Source organism: Callospermophilus lateralis, chromosome 15 (assembly GCF_048772815.1).
Source record: "Callospermophilus lateralis isolate mCalLat2 chromosome 15, mCalLat2.hap1, whole genome shotgun sequence".
In the NCBI taxonomy this organism is placed as follows: Eukaryota; Metazoa; Chordata; class Mammalia; order Rodentia; family Sciuridae; genus Callospermophilus; species Callospermophilus lateralis.
In genome coordinates, this window is record NC_135319.1 from 92,813,012 (window position 1) to 92,830,650 (window position 17,639).

Genomic DNA, 17,639 nt, shown 5'->3' on the forward strand with positions numbered 1-17,639 from the left:
AAATGATCTAGAAAAACTACTTGTTCAAAGCACTAACAACAAGAATACAGTAGGAGGTTATAACTCATGGGTAAGTGAAATGAAGGACAGGAACATTTCAGGGATGGGAGACAAGGACTGGAAACACTGTTGTAGACACCTGCACTGCTCAGGAGGTGCCAGGAGTGATGAGTTCTAGGCTGGGGCTACAGCTCAGTGGGTAAAGTGCTTGCCTCACATGCAAGGCCTTGGGTTCAATCCCAGTGCCACACACACACACACACACACACACACACAAGTGGTGAGTTCTACCACCAAAAGTGGTGAGTTGCAAATTCAAGGGAAACCACTCAAAAGTAAAAAAGAAGAATGTTTAGAAAGGAGAAAAAGTGGAATCACATAAACTGCCCAATTAAAACCAGAACGAACAGAACAAGTGAGAGATTTACAATAAACAATGAATAACAGGGTAACAAATAGAAAACAGTAATAAACATGGTAAATATTAATCTATCTCAATAATCACTTTAAACATCAATGGCTCACCTCAATTACAAGGCAGAGACTGATTTGGGATTAATAATTTTAAAAAATAAGACCAACTAGTGTGCTGACATAGAAAAACGTATGTCCAAGTTTTCTGTGTGTGTGTGGTGCTGAGGATGGAACTCAGGGCCCTGTGCCTGCTAGACAGCACCCCAGTACTCCCAGTCTTCTGATCAGTGTTAACCTGGTGTACTTTTCTCCATCCCTTTACTGGTAATCTGTGTCCTTATAGGTAAAACAGGCTTCTTAGGCTGAGGATGTGGCTCAGTACAGCACTTGCCTAACATACTCAAGGCACCAGAAACAGAAAGGAAAAACAAAAGAAAGTGGGAAGAGCTATATTAATTTCAGACTGAGCAGACTTCAAATGAAGAAAAAAGATGAGAAATAAACTGAGCATTACCTAATGATAAAAGAGCCATTTTGCAGGAAGACATAGGATCCTAGAGCACACATGGGCCTCGAGCGTGAAACCTCATGAGACAAGAGCTGACAGACTGCAAGGAGAAGCAGAGGGACCCACTATTACGGATGAGGACCTCAGCATCCCAGCAGGAACCCACAGATCCATAGGCAGGAAATTAGGAAGCGCTCAGTTGAATTCAACAGTACCATCAAGCTCTAGGGGCCACATACTGAACAGTTCCTTTGTCTCGGGCCTGGAAACGCTTCCTTCCAGGTGCTCAGATCATGCAAGTGCAGTTATTGTGTACCCCCAAACCCATCTCCTCTGCAAATCCATGGAGACCATGCTTCCAAGTACTCATCTCTGAAATGCATACTCACTGGGTATGCTCCACCATACCCAGTGAGATTCCACCCTGAACCCCTTGTCTGGACACCTGCCGGCCTCTTCACTGGTGTCCTAGCATCCTCCCCTGGATCCCCACTGGCTGTCTTCAGCAGAGCAGCCCTGTTAAAGCTCCAGACGGTGGTGATGCTCCTCTGCTGTCTCCCCTAGAGTCCTAGTCCTGGAAAGAGCCTCCCTTGTCTCCACTCGTTGTGCTTCGGCCAGTCACTTTCCCTACGGCTACTCTGGGACCTGAGAACCCCTGAAGTAACAATTTGGTCGGGTTCCTAGCGCTCTGGGTACCACCAAGGGCCGGGCATTCACAGGAGGAAAGAGTAAGTAAGCCCGACTTCGCGCTAAGGTGGGCCCGGCCCGGCCGCCCCGCCCACTGCAGCTGAGCGCCCTCCATTGGCTGCTCCGCGGAGGGTCCCCGCTCCCATTGGCAGAGGCGTGGGAAAGGACGGGGCCATTCCGGAGGCGAAAGTCCGGCCCCTAGAGCCAGCCCACTCAGGGGCGACTAGTCCTCAGGGGACCGCCCGGCGCACGTCAACTGCCCAACAGGCCAAGGGGCCCACAGTCAGCCTGCGCCCGCCGGACCAGCCGTCCCAAGGCGCCCCTCGCCCGGCCGTGGCGTGTGGTCTAGGTCAGAACAGTTCGCGCAGGCGCTGTGGGCGCACAGCGTGCCCCCGGCAGCCCCCGCGGCGCGCCCCGCCCGGGCTGTCGGAGGAGGCGGAGGGGAATGACGTCATCCGGCGGGGCGACGGGCATTGGGCGCCATTTTGAAAAGGGAAAAAAAAAAATCCCTCCCCGGCGGCGGCGGCGGCGGCGGCGGCCGGAGCTGAGGCTCGGCGGCGGCGCCTGCGGTCGGCCGCACTCGGCTGGGCGGGCGCCGTCCCGCGCCGCGGCCATGGCGGGTGAGGGCCGCGGGCGCGCGGTGGGGCGGGCCGGTGGGGCGGGCGGGGCCGGCCTGACCGCCCGTTGTGTTGCAGGAGCCGGAGGCGGCGGCTGCCCGGCGGGCAACGACTTCCAGTGGTGCTTCTCGCAGGTGAAGGGCGCCGTCGACGAGGACGTGGCGGAAGGTGAGGCCGCGGGAGCTGGCACGAGGTCGCGCGCGGGCCGGCGCCGGGACGCGGCCACCTCCGCCCGCGCGGCCCCGCGTGGTCCTGCGGAGACCCAGGCCGCGACCCGGAGAGGGGTGGGGGCCGGACGCCGGCCTCGGGGGGCCGCTGGAGGGACCCGGGGCGCCCCGGACGCCGGCCTCCTGGTGTTGGTGGTCAGGGTCTTGGGGGATCGTGGAGCCTGGACTCGCTGTGTCCGTGGAAGGTGAGTCGGGGTGCGGGTGAACCCCGAGTGTCCGCGGAGGGTATCTCGGGGTGTTCGTGGCAGGTCCTGTAGCGGCCAGTTCGGGGAGGGCTGGGGCGCGCCCACCGGACCTTTGCCCCTCCCGGGAGGCAGCTCCGGGCCTCCTCTGCGTAGCCTTCGCCCAGGTGGGAAGCTCGCCCTTAGGCTGTCTGCACTGCGGGAGTCCTCTCCTCCACTACTCGCTTTCCAGTCTCTTATCCAGAACTTAGTCTTGAACCTTGAGGCCTCTCCGCTGCCTGATTCTTTCCCTTAATCACAGCTTGGGAGGGTCCAGGGCCTGAAGTTTAGGGCTGTGGACAGGTAGCCAGCCGAGCTCTAAAGGTGGGGTAGATAATTACGAGACATTTCGTGTTTCGCTGTTGTTCAACCATCTTACTAAGCAGTGAATTTGTGACTTTGACTTAAAAGTGATTTGTCTTTGCATCAAGTACCCTTCCCTGTCCCAGATTACTACGCCTCTGGTCAGAGGTCTGGGCCGAGTTCCTACACCTTGGCGCCTCATGACCGTTTTGCTCCCTCCTCCTTCACCTGGTTCCCCTCCCTGGCAGTGTCTGGTTTGACCATGACCCTTGAGGACATCTGGAGATCGTCGCCCCATGGGTAAACTGTGCCCTGGTCATACAGCAAGGCAAACTGCTCTCCGACACTGCCAAAAAGGTATATGGTTTAGGATAAAAACTAGGTGACTCTTATGTAACCTAATACCCTATTGATTTTGTTTCTTTTGTATGGATTTGAAACATGTTAACTCTAGTTTTTTTGTTTCACTTGCCAAGTGGGTCACAGTTTGGCCTCACGTGTGAGTCTTTTGAAAGAAGGCAAAGGCTTGTTTGTGTAGGGTGGTACACTAAGTGCTAGTCTTAATTTCTGTTTTGTAGTTTATTGATAAGTTGAATGAATTAAAATTTAAATCTAAACTGATGTGTTTTTTATGCTTTTGAAAATAGCATTCTTTCCCTTAAAAGTCTTGGCAGAAATACTCTATTGTCTGAAGTAAACTGATTAGAACTTTTTGCATTGTGAGTGGTTTGCCCAACCTAGTCATGCTGGTGATCAAACCTGGAGCCTTAAGATACTGGGCAAGGGCTCTATACCCCTGAGATACATCCCCAGTATGTTGAAAAGTTCGGTGTTCAGGTTGTCATTTTTTGGAGTGGGGAGTAACCTTATTTTATGATAGCTAGCTACCCTTTATTATTATTGTTGTTGTTGTTATTATTATTGTATGTATTCAAAGCTAACTATTTTAGTTCCTTTATGCCTTAAATGTAATCTATTGAGATTAACACAATTTATAATCTTATCAATTTGTCAAATAGTTGTGATGTTGAATTGTGTTATTACTACAGAATGGATGTCAAAATATAATCATTAGCAACTGGGGATTGTTAAAGCAACAAGGCTCAAGAAACTAGTTCTGCCCAAACTCAGTTTTGAAGGAGAAATGTTGTTGAGGAAAAGTTAGGAGGAGAAAGGGACTTCAAGGGGATGTTCTTGTACTCTGGTGCTTGGATTGCAGAACTGAAGGCATATGGCAAAGTGTCTTTGCAAACTTGTGATTTGTGAGACTTTTGAAGGTTCTGTTCTGATCTTAGTCCCACTCTGCAGAGTTCATATAACCCTGCACTTTGGACTATCTTTCTTCTGTCCCTGTGATGGGTTGTCAGAAGCACCTCAGAACGATTAAAGATGGGGTTCTCTCCTGACTTCAGTAGGGACATAGACTGGTGTACAGGTAGAAGTGGGCAGGCCTGACTTCAAAGGTCATAGAGCGAGTAGCATGGTAAAGGCTCTGGTTTTCATTGACTTTTTTTTTTAACAAATAATTCCTCAGTCATGACCTCTGATGCCAGTATTGGACTGAGTACAATTTATTTGTTTTAAAGCATTGGATTTTGCTTTGGATCAGATCAGCTGTCCTGTTCAGAGTCATGGTTCCATTGTGCCATCAGTGATTCTCATCTCCCTGCAAGTTGGGGTGAGCGGACTCACAGGAGATTAGCAAGAGTTCCCACAGTGGTGACTGGCCTCTCCTGCTTGTGCAGAAAGGTGGGCGAGGTGACCAAGGGTCAAAATAGAGAAGTCAGGATGACTTCTAGGGAGAAGAGATGCTGCTAGCTTCTGTCTCCACATGCTTAGGTGCTGTGTGTTGGCTGCTCTGGGGGATAGTGAGTGTCTGTGCAGGTTTTCACTGTGCTGTCTGGTCACCCTCATCCAGCCCCTGCGCATGGTTCCTGCTCACGAACCTCACACCTTTTACTGTCCTTCACTTGTCTGTCTCAGGTAGACTGGAGTTCCTCCCACCCCAGTGCCTGGTAGAGGACCTAGCCGAGTGGTGGTGATAGTTAACGTGTTGAATGCTTGCTGTGTGCTAAATACTGTTCCAAGGTCTTTCTTTACCTGTGTTAGTTAATCTAATCTTCACACAACCCAATAGGCAGTTTTTCTCAGTTTCAGATGCAGAAATCGAGGCACAGAGAGCAGCTAACTTGGTCCCACAGCTACTGTGTGGTGGAACAAGGGTTTGAAGCCTTGCTGACTGGCTCAAGAGCCCACGTGTGCTGTACTATTCAGTGACTGTTGGGGGTTCTAGCTGTCCTGAAGCCCCGAAGAGATCACACCTCCAAAAATTGTACTAAAATGCCTTTGAAGGAAGTATTAATTAAAGTAATACAAGATTTGTAAGGGTTCCAAGATGGGGTCATTTTCAAGCCTTTTGAAGAGGAGGTATCTCAGAAGCAAGGAGTAACTGGAATCCTATGTGTCAAACGCGTGCTGCTTTTGGATGTACTACATTGTGCTAGTTGCAGAAAAGATGTGGGTCTTGATCCCTTTATATATTTATTGCTGTTCCCAAGAAATTAGGGAGAGTCTGTCAGAGGTCTTGTTGGAACCTGGATTTCTGGAGCTTGGCATAGCTTGACAAAAGGTGGGTCCTTTCAACCCAGAACTTGTGTCTTGACTTTTTAATTTGGTGATTTCATTTTCTTAATACATGAGTTAATCTGTAGATTTTGTTTGGGATCAGATCAGCTGATCTGATTAAATGAGGAAATAATGGTGTTCTAAAGAAACATGAAACAAAGTATGAAATAACCTGGTGCCTGTGTAACTGGGTAGGAAAAGCCTTCCTAAGAGGGTTACATGGTGTTTCAAAAGATTTTAATTGAGGAAGGTAACAAAAATTAAGGGGAATTGGGCATCAGACAGGAAGATACATTGTTTTATTGACTATATGATACATCTAATTTTTTTTCTTTTAACTATTTTTCTTTAGTTTTAAATGGACAGGATAACTTTAATTTTATTTATTTATTTGTTTATTATTTTTTATGTGATGCTGAGGATCACACATGCTGGGCAAACGTTTTATCACTGAGCTACAGCCCCAGCCGGATACATCTGATTTCGAAGGCATTAACCACGCTAATGGGTCCTGGAGACCTCGAGTTCTCTGTGGGCCTCTCTGCTCTCCACACCCCATTAATCCTTCTGAGTCCACCCAGCTGCCACCTCATCTGTGGCTCTCTGCTGCAGCCTCTCTCCACGTTGGGTGCTCTGTCTCGGACCCTGGCTTCCTCACCTACACAGCATGGCTTCCTGGTTGGTTGTGTCCTGCTTCGTGATCAGACATGTCTCTTCATCTTGATGTCAGTCAGTGCGGGAAGTCACAACAGGTAGAAAGGTTTGTCCAAAAGGGTTTGGGTAGGCCCCATTTCTACCTGCCTGCGCTTTGTGTCATTGTGGCCAGGTTCTCACCTTCTGTTTACTCATCCGGAAAATGGGTTCTGTTATCCTGTGACCATGGCGGAGTTACTGAGGAGATTCCACAGAAGGTCTGGAAAGCTCTGGCAAACAGGAATGCAAGAACCAGTAACTGGGCTGTGCCAGGAAACCCTCTCACTCAGAAGAGCTGATGCTGTTCCACTCCAGGAGCCCAGCCAACAAAAGTGTGGGTGATATAGGGCTAGAGAAGGCATAGTGGTACAGTAAGATCGGGAGTGCTGGGTGTAAGGAGCTGAGAAACCCAGTTCAGACAGAGACAGACAAGCTGATGGGTTATTGCACCAGAGCATGTGAGGGAACGTGATAGAAGTGCCCATTTCACAGACTTGAGTAGTGCTGGAGAGGAAGAAGTCACAAAATAAGAAGAGGGAGGAAGGGAATGGGAGAAGAACGTTCCAGGTGGGGAGTCTTAGAGTGGAGCCTGGAGATGCGTGGTGCATTCTGGGAAGTGAGAGTCTTTGCCTGGCCTCTGTTGACAAGGGAGTCCCTCAGGAGGCAAGAGGTGTCCCAGACTGATAGTGATGCATAAAGACCTTGAGTACCATGCTAGGGTTTTGCTTTGGGCCTTGAGTAACAGTGAACCTGGAAGGTCCTGAGCAGAGAAGTGACGTAAACATGATGACTTTAGGAAGGTCACTCTGGCTTTTGGAGAACGGAGACAGAGGTTCCCCTTAGGAAATCACTGTGGTCACAGGCTGGAAACACGGCTTGCTATAAATCAAAGGTCAGCAGGCTTTTTCTAAAGGACCAAGTATTAAGTAGTTCAGACTTCAAAGGCCTGTCCCTGCTGTGACTGCCAAACTCTGCCTTTGTGGCAGGAAGACAGCTACAGACTTAAGGAGAAACCTCAGGTTGTGGTTTGTTGATCTCTGCTCTGAATTACTGGTCTCTAAGCCTCTTAATTCTGGGATACTTTCATACAGTAATTATTGAGGACCTGGAGAGCTTTTCTTTTGTCTTTGTGGGTTATATCTATCCATATATCCTATATTTGAAATTAAAATATTTATTATTTCTCTTTAAAATAATAATAAACCTGCATGTTAACAATTTTAATGCCAAACAACTTATTTAAAACTAAGAGATTTAGTGAGAAGGGTGCCATTGTTTATGACTTCGGGAACTCTTAAAAGCTTAGCGGTATGGACCTATAATGCCAGCGACTTGGGGCGCTGAAGCAGGAGGATGGCAAGTCCAGTGCCAGCCTGGGCAACATAACCAGACCACATCTGAAAGGTTTTGTTAATTAACATCTGAATAGAAGACTGTTGGATTCTCAGGTTTGCTTGCACATTCAGCCTCTTGCAGTTGCTTCATTGAACTGTATGAAGAATTTGATGCAATGTTCATGTACTGTCGTCAGATCAAGGAGGGTGGCTGGCAGTCTCTGGCCCCACCACAGATCTAGAGGTGGTGATTTAAGTTTACTTATACTTTAGAATCTGAAACTTAAGAGTGAACTTTTTTGCCTTTACATTAGAATCCCTAGTTCTGAGGGCTGGGGATGTAGCCCAGTGGTAGAGTGCTTGGTGTATTGCACCTGGAGTGGCCCTTGCTCCTGTGCGTGATTGGTGGCACCACCCTGGTTGTTAGGAAGTGTTGGCACTGAATTACTCTATGCTGAGTGCTGCATACTCATTATATTCAACCAAAGAAAATCCTGCTTGTTATTGTCTCCACAGATCTCATCAGAGAAAGCTGTCATGTTAGCAGTAAAAACAGATTTCCCCACATTCTGATTTGACCTTGAAAGCCTGGATTTTTATCATTGGCAGTGAGTACTGTCAGTTATTTTCTGTGAAGTGAGAGCTTCTAATTTTCAAGGAAATTTCTATCTAATTCCAAAGTCTGAATAAACAAAGCCATTCTGTGAAGAAAAGGAAGGTGGAGAGCTCATGCTTGCAGCAGCAGGCTGCCCAGTGGGCTGTTCTGAACGTGGCTTGGCCTTCGGTGTTCTGAAGGGTCCCACAGGCCACCTTGGGAGCTGCTCTAAAGCAAGGTATTGGCAGTGGGATGGCAAGGACAGGGCAGATATCAGGATTAACCGCCCCCTTTTATCTTTACTAGGTTTTATTACTAGTAAAGATACATTACTAGTGATAAAACCTACAGATGCATGAGGAGTGACAGCCCGTTGTCCGCCCTCTTGTCTCTGCTGTCCTGGAGCCCTGAAGGAGGCTCTCCTCTTAGCCACTAAGTGTTTAGACCATTCGTCCCTTCTACTTTATAACTTGGTTTGAATAGAGAAGCAACAGGTTTTACATTCATGGAATCCTATTCTAAATATTATTTTGTGGCTTGTTGTATTCACTAATAGTTGGGAAATTGAGATCTGGTGGCACACCTGGCTTTCCACTGGGCTATGCATTTAGGTCCTTGGAGCCTGGCCACACCCAATGAGATGCATGTGTTGAGACCTTGCCATCGTTTTATGGGTAGGAAAGTTGAATTCCAGAAAGCCTGAACCCCTGACTGTGCTTCAGCTAGCACATGCTGTAGTGAGGATTTCATTGCAGATGCTCTGCACCCAGGTTCAGCAAGGCTGTCTTCCTGGACAATCCTGTTCGTCTTTGTTGACAGCCACATCATGTTTGAGTGCAGATGACCTCATTACTACTGGCAATACAGCGGGATCTCGCTATCCATTTGCTTGTGTGCAGGCATCCACCCAGGAGTGGACACACAGAATCTTATCAGAGGCCATGCATGTGGATATTTGGGTGCTGCCAAACAGCCCTAGAACATGGCGCCAACTTAAGCTTTAATTCTTGTGGAGAACATCAGCCCCTTTACTTGGAATGATATTATTTAAATCTGCAGAGGTGATAAACTGCAACTAATACAGAAATGCAGTTGTGTGAAGGCATGGACCGTGTTTATATTCTGCCATGTTGTGCGCCATACCCAGTGCAGCACTGGCACAAAGGAAGTGTCTTAATGACTTGGGAATCTTCGCTGAGTCAGCATACCTGCCCCAAATGTAGCAAATTTCCCTAGTAACTTACAACATTGGGTGACAAAAACCAGAAGTAGTTTAACCAATCTATTCATTTAAAAAGGGAGGTGAGGAGCTAGGTGTGGTGGCACACACCTGTGATCCCAGCTATTTACAGACTGAGGCAGGACAATCACAAGTATAAGGCCATCCTGGGCAACTCAGTAAGACCCTGTCTCTAAGTAAAATTTTTCAACAATGGGAAGGAGAATAGCTGAATGGTAGAGTGCTTGTCTGACATGCTCAGAGCCTGGATTTTAGTCTACAGTACTGCAAAAGGGCGATGGAGACAAGCCAAAGAGTTAAAAACCCTGCAGGGATGGCATTAATAAGCAAAGCCAGCTTAATCAAAGCAATTTTAAAGGTTCAGTTTTTGTTTGACATTTCTTAAAAGAGTGTTTCATGTTTTGGAGGCAATTTGGTATTTTTCTGTCAAACTTTAGGTAAGAATCCACTTCCAGGAACCCTACAGGAGTGTGCCAGCCTTTCATAAAGAAGCACTGTGGCGTTGGCATTGCAGCATAAAATGAGGAAAGCCTAAATGCCTAAACACAGTGAAGCAGTGAGCTTGTGAGAGCAAAGGTTTGCGGCCTGTGCCTGTCGGAAAGCAGTCTGGGACACTTGGGTGACAGTGCTTGCGTAACAGGGATCCCTGTAGAGCTCAAGTAGCTGTGAATGCCTGGGCCGAGGTGACCAGAGGTCAGCGTCTGGACACCGGTGGGTGTGAGAAAGGAGGTCTGTGGGGAGAGGCCTTTTGCTTTCTCCTGCACACCTCTCTGCCCTGATTCACACAAAGGTGCAGCATTTTTGTAGTAGTAGGGAGGAAAAGGTGCATTAGAGGAGGCAGAGCCTGGCTTGACCACAGCTCAGAAGAGGATGGTTCCCTTGCTCTTGCTGCGACCACCTAGGGATGGTTCATTTGGTTGACCAGTCTACCTTCTGTTTGGTGGCTCTTTTAACTGCTTCAGGCTGCCATTCTTCATGTTCAAAAATACATTAAACTTTTTTTTTTTCTCAGTTGTACTCATTTTCCAGGTATCTAGGATGACAAAGTAGATATCCATAAGTGTTCATTGCAGGTGCTCTAGTGCCACAGCTAGATTTGAAATAGACCCCAGCTGAAAATTGTTACTCAGCTGGGGAGATGGATTCCTCTTGTGGGGGTTGCCGTCGTGGACATCCTGACTGCATGAAGCACTGGTGGCAGCTGCTTGGTTTTGCTTCTGCAGTGTAGTGTGTGCTGAAGTCTCGTTCATTTCCCACGTCCCATCCTGATAGGCCCTATAGAATGCCTTAAAATAAGTAAGACCATACACAAATGTGCATACACACACATAATAGTAGGGGTAGTATAATGTAAATGAAAATGGACACCCATGTTCTCAGTAGACTGCTGACAGGATGGTCAGGGTTCCTTTAAGTAAAATATACCACTGAAGTCCTCCATTTGCAGTTCCCCAGGCCCACGGTCTGGGCGTCTTCCTCTTAGCAGCAGTATCTGCCGTGATGTTCATACACAGCCTATCCCTGCTTTTGAATTGGTGCCCAGGTTACCTCTCATCCAGCAGAGGTGGCATGGGATCCCCTCCCTGAACCTGCTGCTGTTTCCTCCTCCCTTCTCCCTCGGGGTCTGTTCAGGGGGCACATTATGTGGATGATGCCTCTATGTGTGGCACCCAAAGGAATGTATCAGTCAGTTTTCAGAGGTAATCCTTAAAGTAGTACCAACCAAAATTATTGGTTTCTTCTGCCCTAGGATCCTGGCTAAGTTCAGCTGTGAAAATGGTGTCTTAATTTAAAACAGAGAACAGGAAAAGTTTTACTATTTTGATTTAGTTCTTGTTCGTGGAAGAATATGGACTTAAGTAGTGAAAGCAGTAATGGATTGGCATCTTGGGCTCATCTGTGTAGGGCTGCTCTGTGTTCTCTGTAAAGCACTGTCTCGGGTGAGATATGTCTAGGTATTGTTCAGGGTATAAACTGTCACTTTAGAAGGCCATTGAAATTACTGTTCAAATTATAAAAAATGTGCAGCTATAGATATATAGCTATTCATAGTGGGTAGAGCCTGTGCCTCCAGCCATTTGCCCTGACCCCCTGTTCCTGGGGGCAGGTCAAGCTGGGGAGTGGGAGGGGAGCATACAGGCCCTACCACTGGAGGACAGTTGGTCCCTGGGATCCAACATCTGCATCTCGTCCCCTTGACTTGTGATTGTGTGGCCTGCCCTCTTCCCTGACTTGCAAAGAGAAATCTTAACTGCTATACGTGTATGTGTGTGTGTGTGTGTGTTTAGGTCTGTGAATTTTTTTAAGTTGTGATAAAATGTGCACAGCACATTTACCATGTGACGTGTTCAGAGTGTGCAGCTCCGTGGTGTTAGAGTATCCAGTGCTGTGTGGCCGTCACTGCTGCCTGTGTTCACAGCTTTTCACCATCCCCCTACAGCATCTGCTCACCGAGTCATGACCCTCTTTCTTCTCTCTCCCTTCATTCCTGGCCCCAGTCTACCTTCTCTCAGGGTGAATTGGCTTTTTCCAGGGACTGCATAAGTGGAATTCTACAGTGATTGTCCCTCTTCTGACTTCACTACAATGTTTTCAAGGTCCACCCATGTTATAGCAGGTGTCAGAATTTCATTCCAGTTTTATTGTTTCATGGAAGAATTAGATGTGGATTTTTTAAAGCAAGAGACAACGTTTTCACCCTACTTTTGTTGTTTATGTTGCTTTTACTCATTGATACTTGTTAAATCTGTATTCTCAAACAGTAAGTGTATTCCTAAAAAACTGTTTGGAAATTACACTAACATGCATTGAGTACCTAGCTTATTACTTTTTTTCCCCCTAAACTGAGTGATAATAAACTGCAAATTGTTAATTGTTGCTTAAAGTTTGATAAAACCTTCTTGTTTTACTTTTTGCCTGATAATTTTGTCACATGATCAACTTACCTATTTTAGAGTTTTTGTGATTGAGAACCTTGAGTTCTTAGAGTGTATGTTGGTATGCCTAAGCAGTTAGCGTAAGGAAGGATTCAAGGTTGTGTGTGTTCCTGATGAAAACTAAGCAAAGATGGAGTTTAAGAGTCATTATTAGCAGCCTTGGTTTGCTGGTATGATAGGCTCATTTCCCAGATTGTGAGATTCATTCTTCCCTTTTTGTTACCAGATCTCAAAGTGATGATCCCCCCATGCACTGAAGAACTGCTGGTCCAGCCTTTCTGCTGGGGAATCCTTCTGCGGTGTTCAGGGGCGTGGCTTGTGTGTGACTGGTCGGGGTGTGCCCGCAGCGAGTGGGCGTGGCTGTCTAGAAGCAGCCAGCTGTGCATCCTCTTACTGCCCAGGTGCCAGGCAGCAAGTGCCAAGACAGAGGGCGCTGCAGGGCTTCAGCAGTCCTCCCAGCGGGGCTCAAAGGAGTCCAGGTTGGCCCTGAACCTGTGCTCAGATGTGGATGAGCATGGCCTGGCAGGGTTAATGGCAGGAGCAGCAGGAGAGGTAGAGAATGTGGGAGGGGTTGAAACAGGGTGGAATCAAATGAGGCCTGGGTACTGGGCCAGTGAAAATCTGGGGACAGGGAACTGAGGGCTTAGGCTTTGATGAGGACACTTGAGAGTTCTCACTCACATAATCAGACTTGTGCCGAAAAGTGAAAATCACTCTGACTGCAGTGTGCCATTGGGGGCTGGAATCACTAGAGGCAAGATGTGGTTCAGTTGGGAAATTGTGCTTTTGATTTCCAAAAAGCCTGAGGAATGCGTCAGTGGTGTTACAGGGACACTGACCTGCTGTTGATGTGCATCACCCTCAGGTTCTTGTTTTCCAAAGAATCTCCAAGCATGAAATGATGACATACCCTCGCTGTGATTCAGATCACTTCATGTTTGATGCAGCCAGAAAGCCTTTTGAATCAAGACTTTCTCACTTTTCAGCACAGGATGGGGAGAAATAGTGTGCAACATTTTGTATAAATCAGGTTTTCCTGGAAAACTGTGGTTAAACCTATGATGGGCTTTAATGGCAGAGTGTAAATCTGGTTTCCTGAATCTTGAAGTCTGCGGCATTGGTTGGACGAGACTTCTCATTATGGAATGATGGGAACACTAATTTTCCAAATTAGTTCCCCCACTGCTGCCATCATCTCCTTATGAACACACTTGCACAGTGGCCAGAGGACAAAGCCTGTTTAGGTTTCAAGAGAAAAATAAATTTGAAGTAGTGTTTTGGTGAAAACAGATGTATAGCCAGGGATTTTGTTTAGGAGAAACAAAATAGTTTGGTCAGCTTTTAGAATGTGTTTTGAGAAAGGTTGTAAGTTCTCAGCCCTTTCAATTACTTGACTCATTTTTAAGGTGCAGTTGTTTATACCAGCTTTATTGAGATGCGATTGACAGCTGTTAGAAATAACAAAGTACCCAAGAAATCAAACACATGCTCAGAAGTGGGCGGGCCAGGCAACACTTTACTTCTGCAGAAGGGTGCATGCACTCCCAAAGGAATCCGTGTAAAGGAAGCCCTAGTAAACACACCTAGGCGGGCAGTCTGCCAGCATCTACCCCTACATACAGCCCCTCGCTCCTGATAGAAAGAGCTAGAGGGGCAGTGCAGGGGCACAATCTGTGTGATCGGCTGGTTTTAGAATTAGAATGGGCAAAAAGTTAGCCCTTTTAATCCAATTAAAGCTGAATACTAGATTTTGGAAATGGACTACCAGACTGTCTATTTCTCACATTGGATAGGCCCTTCCTTTAAAGTGTTAGTGAATGGTTCTCTAGTATGTTCGCAGCCCTCAGAACTCTTGAATTTCAGAACATTTCATCCTCCCCCAAAGAAATCCAGTAGTAGTCCCTCCCCACCCACCCCCACAACCACTGGCCTCCTGTTTCTGTGGATCTGCTATTCTGGACACTCCAAATGAACGGAGTCATATAAGATGTGGCCTTTTATGTTTGGCTGCTCCAGTGGGTTTTCAAGGTTCACCCGTGTTGTAGCATTGTCAGTAGTCATAGATTAGATAGATATGTGTCCCGTTCTGTTTTGCCATCTGTCAGTTAGTGGGTGGCCTCACCCTGGGTCTGTTAGGAATGCTGCTGCTGTGGACATTCTGCAAGTCTCTGGAGACATGTGTCAGTTCTTTTGTCATAACCTAGGTATGGAATTGCTTGGTCATAGGGTGGCTTTGTGTTGAGCACTTGAGGAATCTACCCAGCTGTTTTACATTCCCACCATCAGTGTACGAGGGTTCCACTTTCTCCACGTCCTCCCCGACCGTTGTTATTGTCTGTGTTTAGTTTTAGCTATTCTAACAGTTGTGAAGTGGTATCTTACAGTTTTGACTTGTATTGCCCTAGTAATTAATGATGTCAAGCAATATTTCCTGTACTTACTGGACTTTGATTGACTTCTTTGGAAAAAAACATCTATCCAAATACCCATTTTTAAATTGAGTTTATTGTTGAGTTGTTTAGTTGTTCTAAAACATTAATGTTTTCTGGATATAAGTTCCTTATTGTGTACATGATTCTCAATTTCTTTTCATTCTGCAAGTTGTCTTTCCATTCTCTTAATGGTATCCTTATGCACAAGAATTTTAATCATAATGATGTCCAGTTTGTCTGGTTTTTCACTTGTCATTTATGCTGTATGTCCTATTTATGAATCTCAGGTTTTCTTCTGTTTTTCATCTAAAAGTTGTGTAGCGTCAGTGCTCATGTTCATGCTTCTATATACTTTCTAAACACATTCCCATGGTTTGTGTGTGTGTGTGTTTAAAGTTCATTCAATATACGTGTCATCAATGAACATGGCGCTTCTTTCCTTTGGTGTGGGTATTTGGCTGTCTCAGCTCCAATCATTGAGACATCAGTTTCCCATTGAACAGTATTGTTAAAGATCAGAAACGTCTGTCCTTACGCCATGTCCACACTGTCTTAACTCTTGTAGCTTTCTAGTGAGTTTTGAAATCAAGTAATGTGACTTCTCTAACCTTGTCCTTTTTAAAAATTGTTCTGGCTGTTCTTGAACCCTTGAATTTACATTTTAAAATTAGCTTTCCACTCACTTTCTGTAAAAAGGCAGTGGGTGGGCCACTGGGGATATTGTATAACCCTGACTCTAAATCAGTTTGGGAAATATTGCCATCTTAACCTGAAGTCCTCCAGTTCATGAACATGGGATGCCTTTCCATATATTCAATTTTCTTTTTTTCTTTCTTTCTTTCTCTTTTTTTTTTTTTTTTTTTTTTTTTTTTTGACAGTACTTTGGAGTGTTCATTGCACAAATCTCATAATTCTTTGATTAAATTTATTCTTTAGAATTTTATTGTTTTTGATAGTAATGTAAGTGAAATTGTGTTCTTGTGTTTGTATTGTTCATTGCAATTTTTAAAAATAAAATTGACTTTGTGTCCTTCATCTTTGCTGAACTTGTATAGGTGCTGGTGGTTTCGTGGCTGACCCAGGGTTCTCTGTGAACAAGACTGGGTTTCTGAAGGAGCCTGAGTGCTGTGGCTGGAGTGCTGGGTTGCTGCGTTGCCAGGGCAAACGTCCTGGTGTCCGGTCTGAGCCCAGGAGAACATCTGACCACCAAGCAAGAGGCTCACTGAGGGCCTTTTCTCCATTGGTGTTTGTGAGGTGTTTTTTCACTGAAGGGTTAGAGTTGCCTGGTTCTTAAAGTCGGCATCTGTTGAAGGACCATGGGGTTTGACCTGGAGTTTTGTGCAAGTGGGGAATTGTGTGAAACTGATCTTTTGTTCTAGGAGATGATTTACTTTTGTTTTTATTAAAATATTCTTTTGTAGCAGAGTAACTCAACAGTTGTCCTCTTTGGTTTTCTCGTCTTAGGACAACTCATCATACAACTTTTGTTTGACCGAAGTATTCAGAACTGATAGCAGCCTCACTAAAAAAATAAAATAAAATTTAGATTCTCTGCTTTGTCATAATATGGAGAAACTTCATTTGGGTGCCTTGAGATTACAGTGATCCTGTGTACAGCTATGCAGTTCCTCTTACCCAGCTGGTTGCTATGTGTGTTTGGTACAGGCTTTAGAGCAGGTATGTCAGTGTTTGTGGTTTATGAACAAAGATGGTGGTCTTCTTGGGGTGATCTGCCTTAAAAGACATACTTAGATAAGATGCAGAGTTGCATGCCAATTAACCCAGCAACTCAGGAGGCTGAGGCGGGAGGATCCCAAGTTTGAGGCCAGCCTCAGCAACTTATTGAAACCCTGTCTCAAAATTAAAAATAAAAAGGGCTAGGGGTATAGCTCAGTGGTAGAGCACCCTGAGCTCAGTTCCCTAGTACTGGGGGGATAAAACATACTTAGAAACTGTTGATCTGTCTACTGATGGAACTTTCCCAATTTCCTTCACGTCACTGTGTAACATCCAGAGCACTTCATGGTGGCACCCATTGAACACGTGGAGGTTCGCCAAGCCTCATGTCTGCAAGCAGAGACACTCCTTGTTCTGGATATGTAGTAAGTTCCTCTTACAGAACTCGTGTGAGCAGGAACTTTCATTCTTTTTTGTTTGTGTGTTAGTTTTTTTGGAATTTCGTGAGTCACCCTGTAAGACCCTTCAGTTTTTGTACAGTCTGGTACATGCTACAGAGCATAGGTTGGTGGCCTCACCCTGGGTCCACAGAGAAGAGAGAAGGCAGAGTTGGAGTAGCTGAGCTTGCTGGGTGGGCTGTGGGTGGGCTGGGAGGAGAGGACAGCCCAGGGACGGGGAATGAGTCTGGAGGGCTTGTTTGATCACTTACGGTGGGGTTGGCATTTTCTCCTGGAGATGGGAATGACCTACAAGAGCAAGGGGAGGAGGTGCAGGGTGAGGTGCCCTGGGACCATGTCCTTGAGGAGCAGGTAGGACTCCCTTGCCACAGAGGTGTGGGACCATGCTGCTGCAGGCCTTGTGTGGTGGTGGAGGATATGGTGGTTCTTTTCTGTACACTTTGATGAAATAAGCAGGAAGTGAGTTGAGTGGCTAGGGTGTAGGGATTAGGGGAGGAAGAAGAGAAGGGTGAGATGCTCATTGGGAGGTGGGGGCGGAGCAGTGCTCCAGGCACGCAGAGGCCCCAGGAGATTCTCAGGGTTGAGCAGGTTGGACAGTGCTTTGAGGAGCCACCGCCCGTACTTGCCAGGCCTCAGAGCAGGGAAGCGCAGGGAGTGTTAGAGGAGAGGAAA

At 46.5% G+C, this 17,639-nt stretch overlaps 1 protein-coding gene across 2 annotated transcripts in view; it reads left to right on the plus strand.

The window, feature by feature from the left end:
• Positions 1–2,133: 2,133 nt before the first annotated feature.
• The window catches only part of Ppp2r2d (protein phosphatase 2 regulatory subunit Bdelta), a 36,453-nt gene continuing 20,947 nt past the window's right edge, over positions 2,134–17,639 (plus strand). Inside the window, exons 1-2 of one of the 2 annotated variants that reach the window (XM_077105484.1) lie at positions 2,134–2,229; positions 2,305–2,394. In XM_077105484.1, the coding sequence (XP_076961599.1) occupies positions 2,223–2,229; positions 2,305–2,394 (97 nt within the window). In that variant the 5' untranslated portion in view covers positions 2,134–2,222. Of the gene's footprint in view, positions 2,230–2,304; positions 2,395–3,258; positions 3,335–17,639 lie in introns of those variants that run through there. The other variant, XM_077105485.1, reaches the window with a different exon arrangement.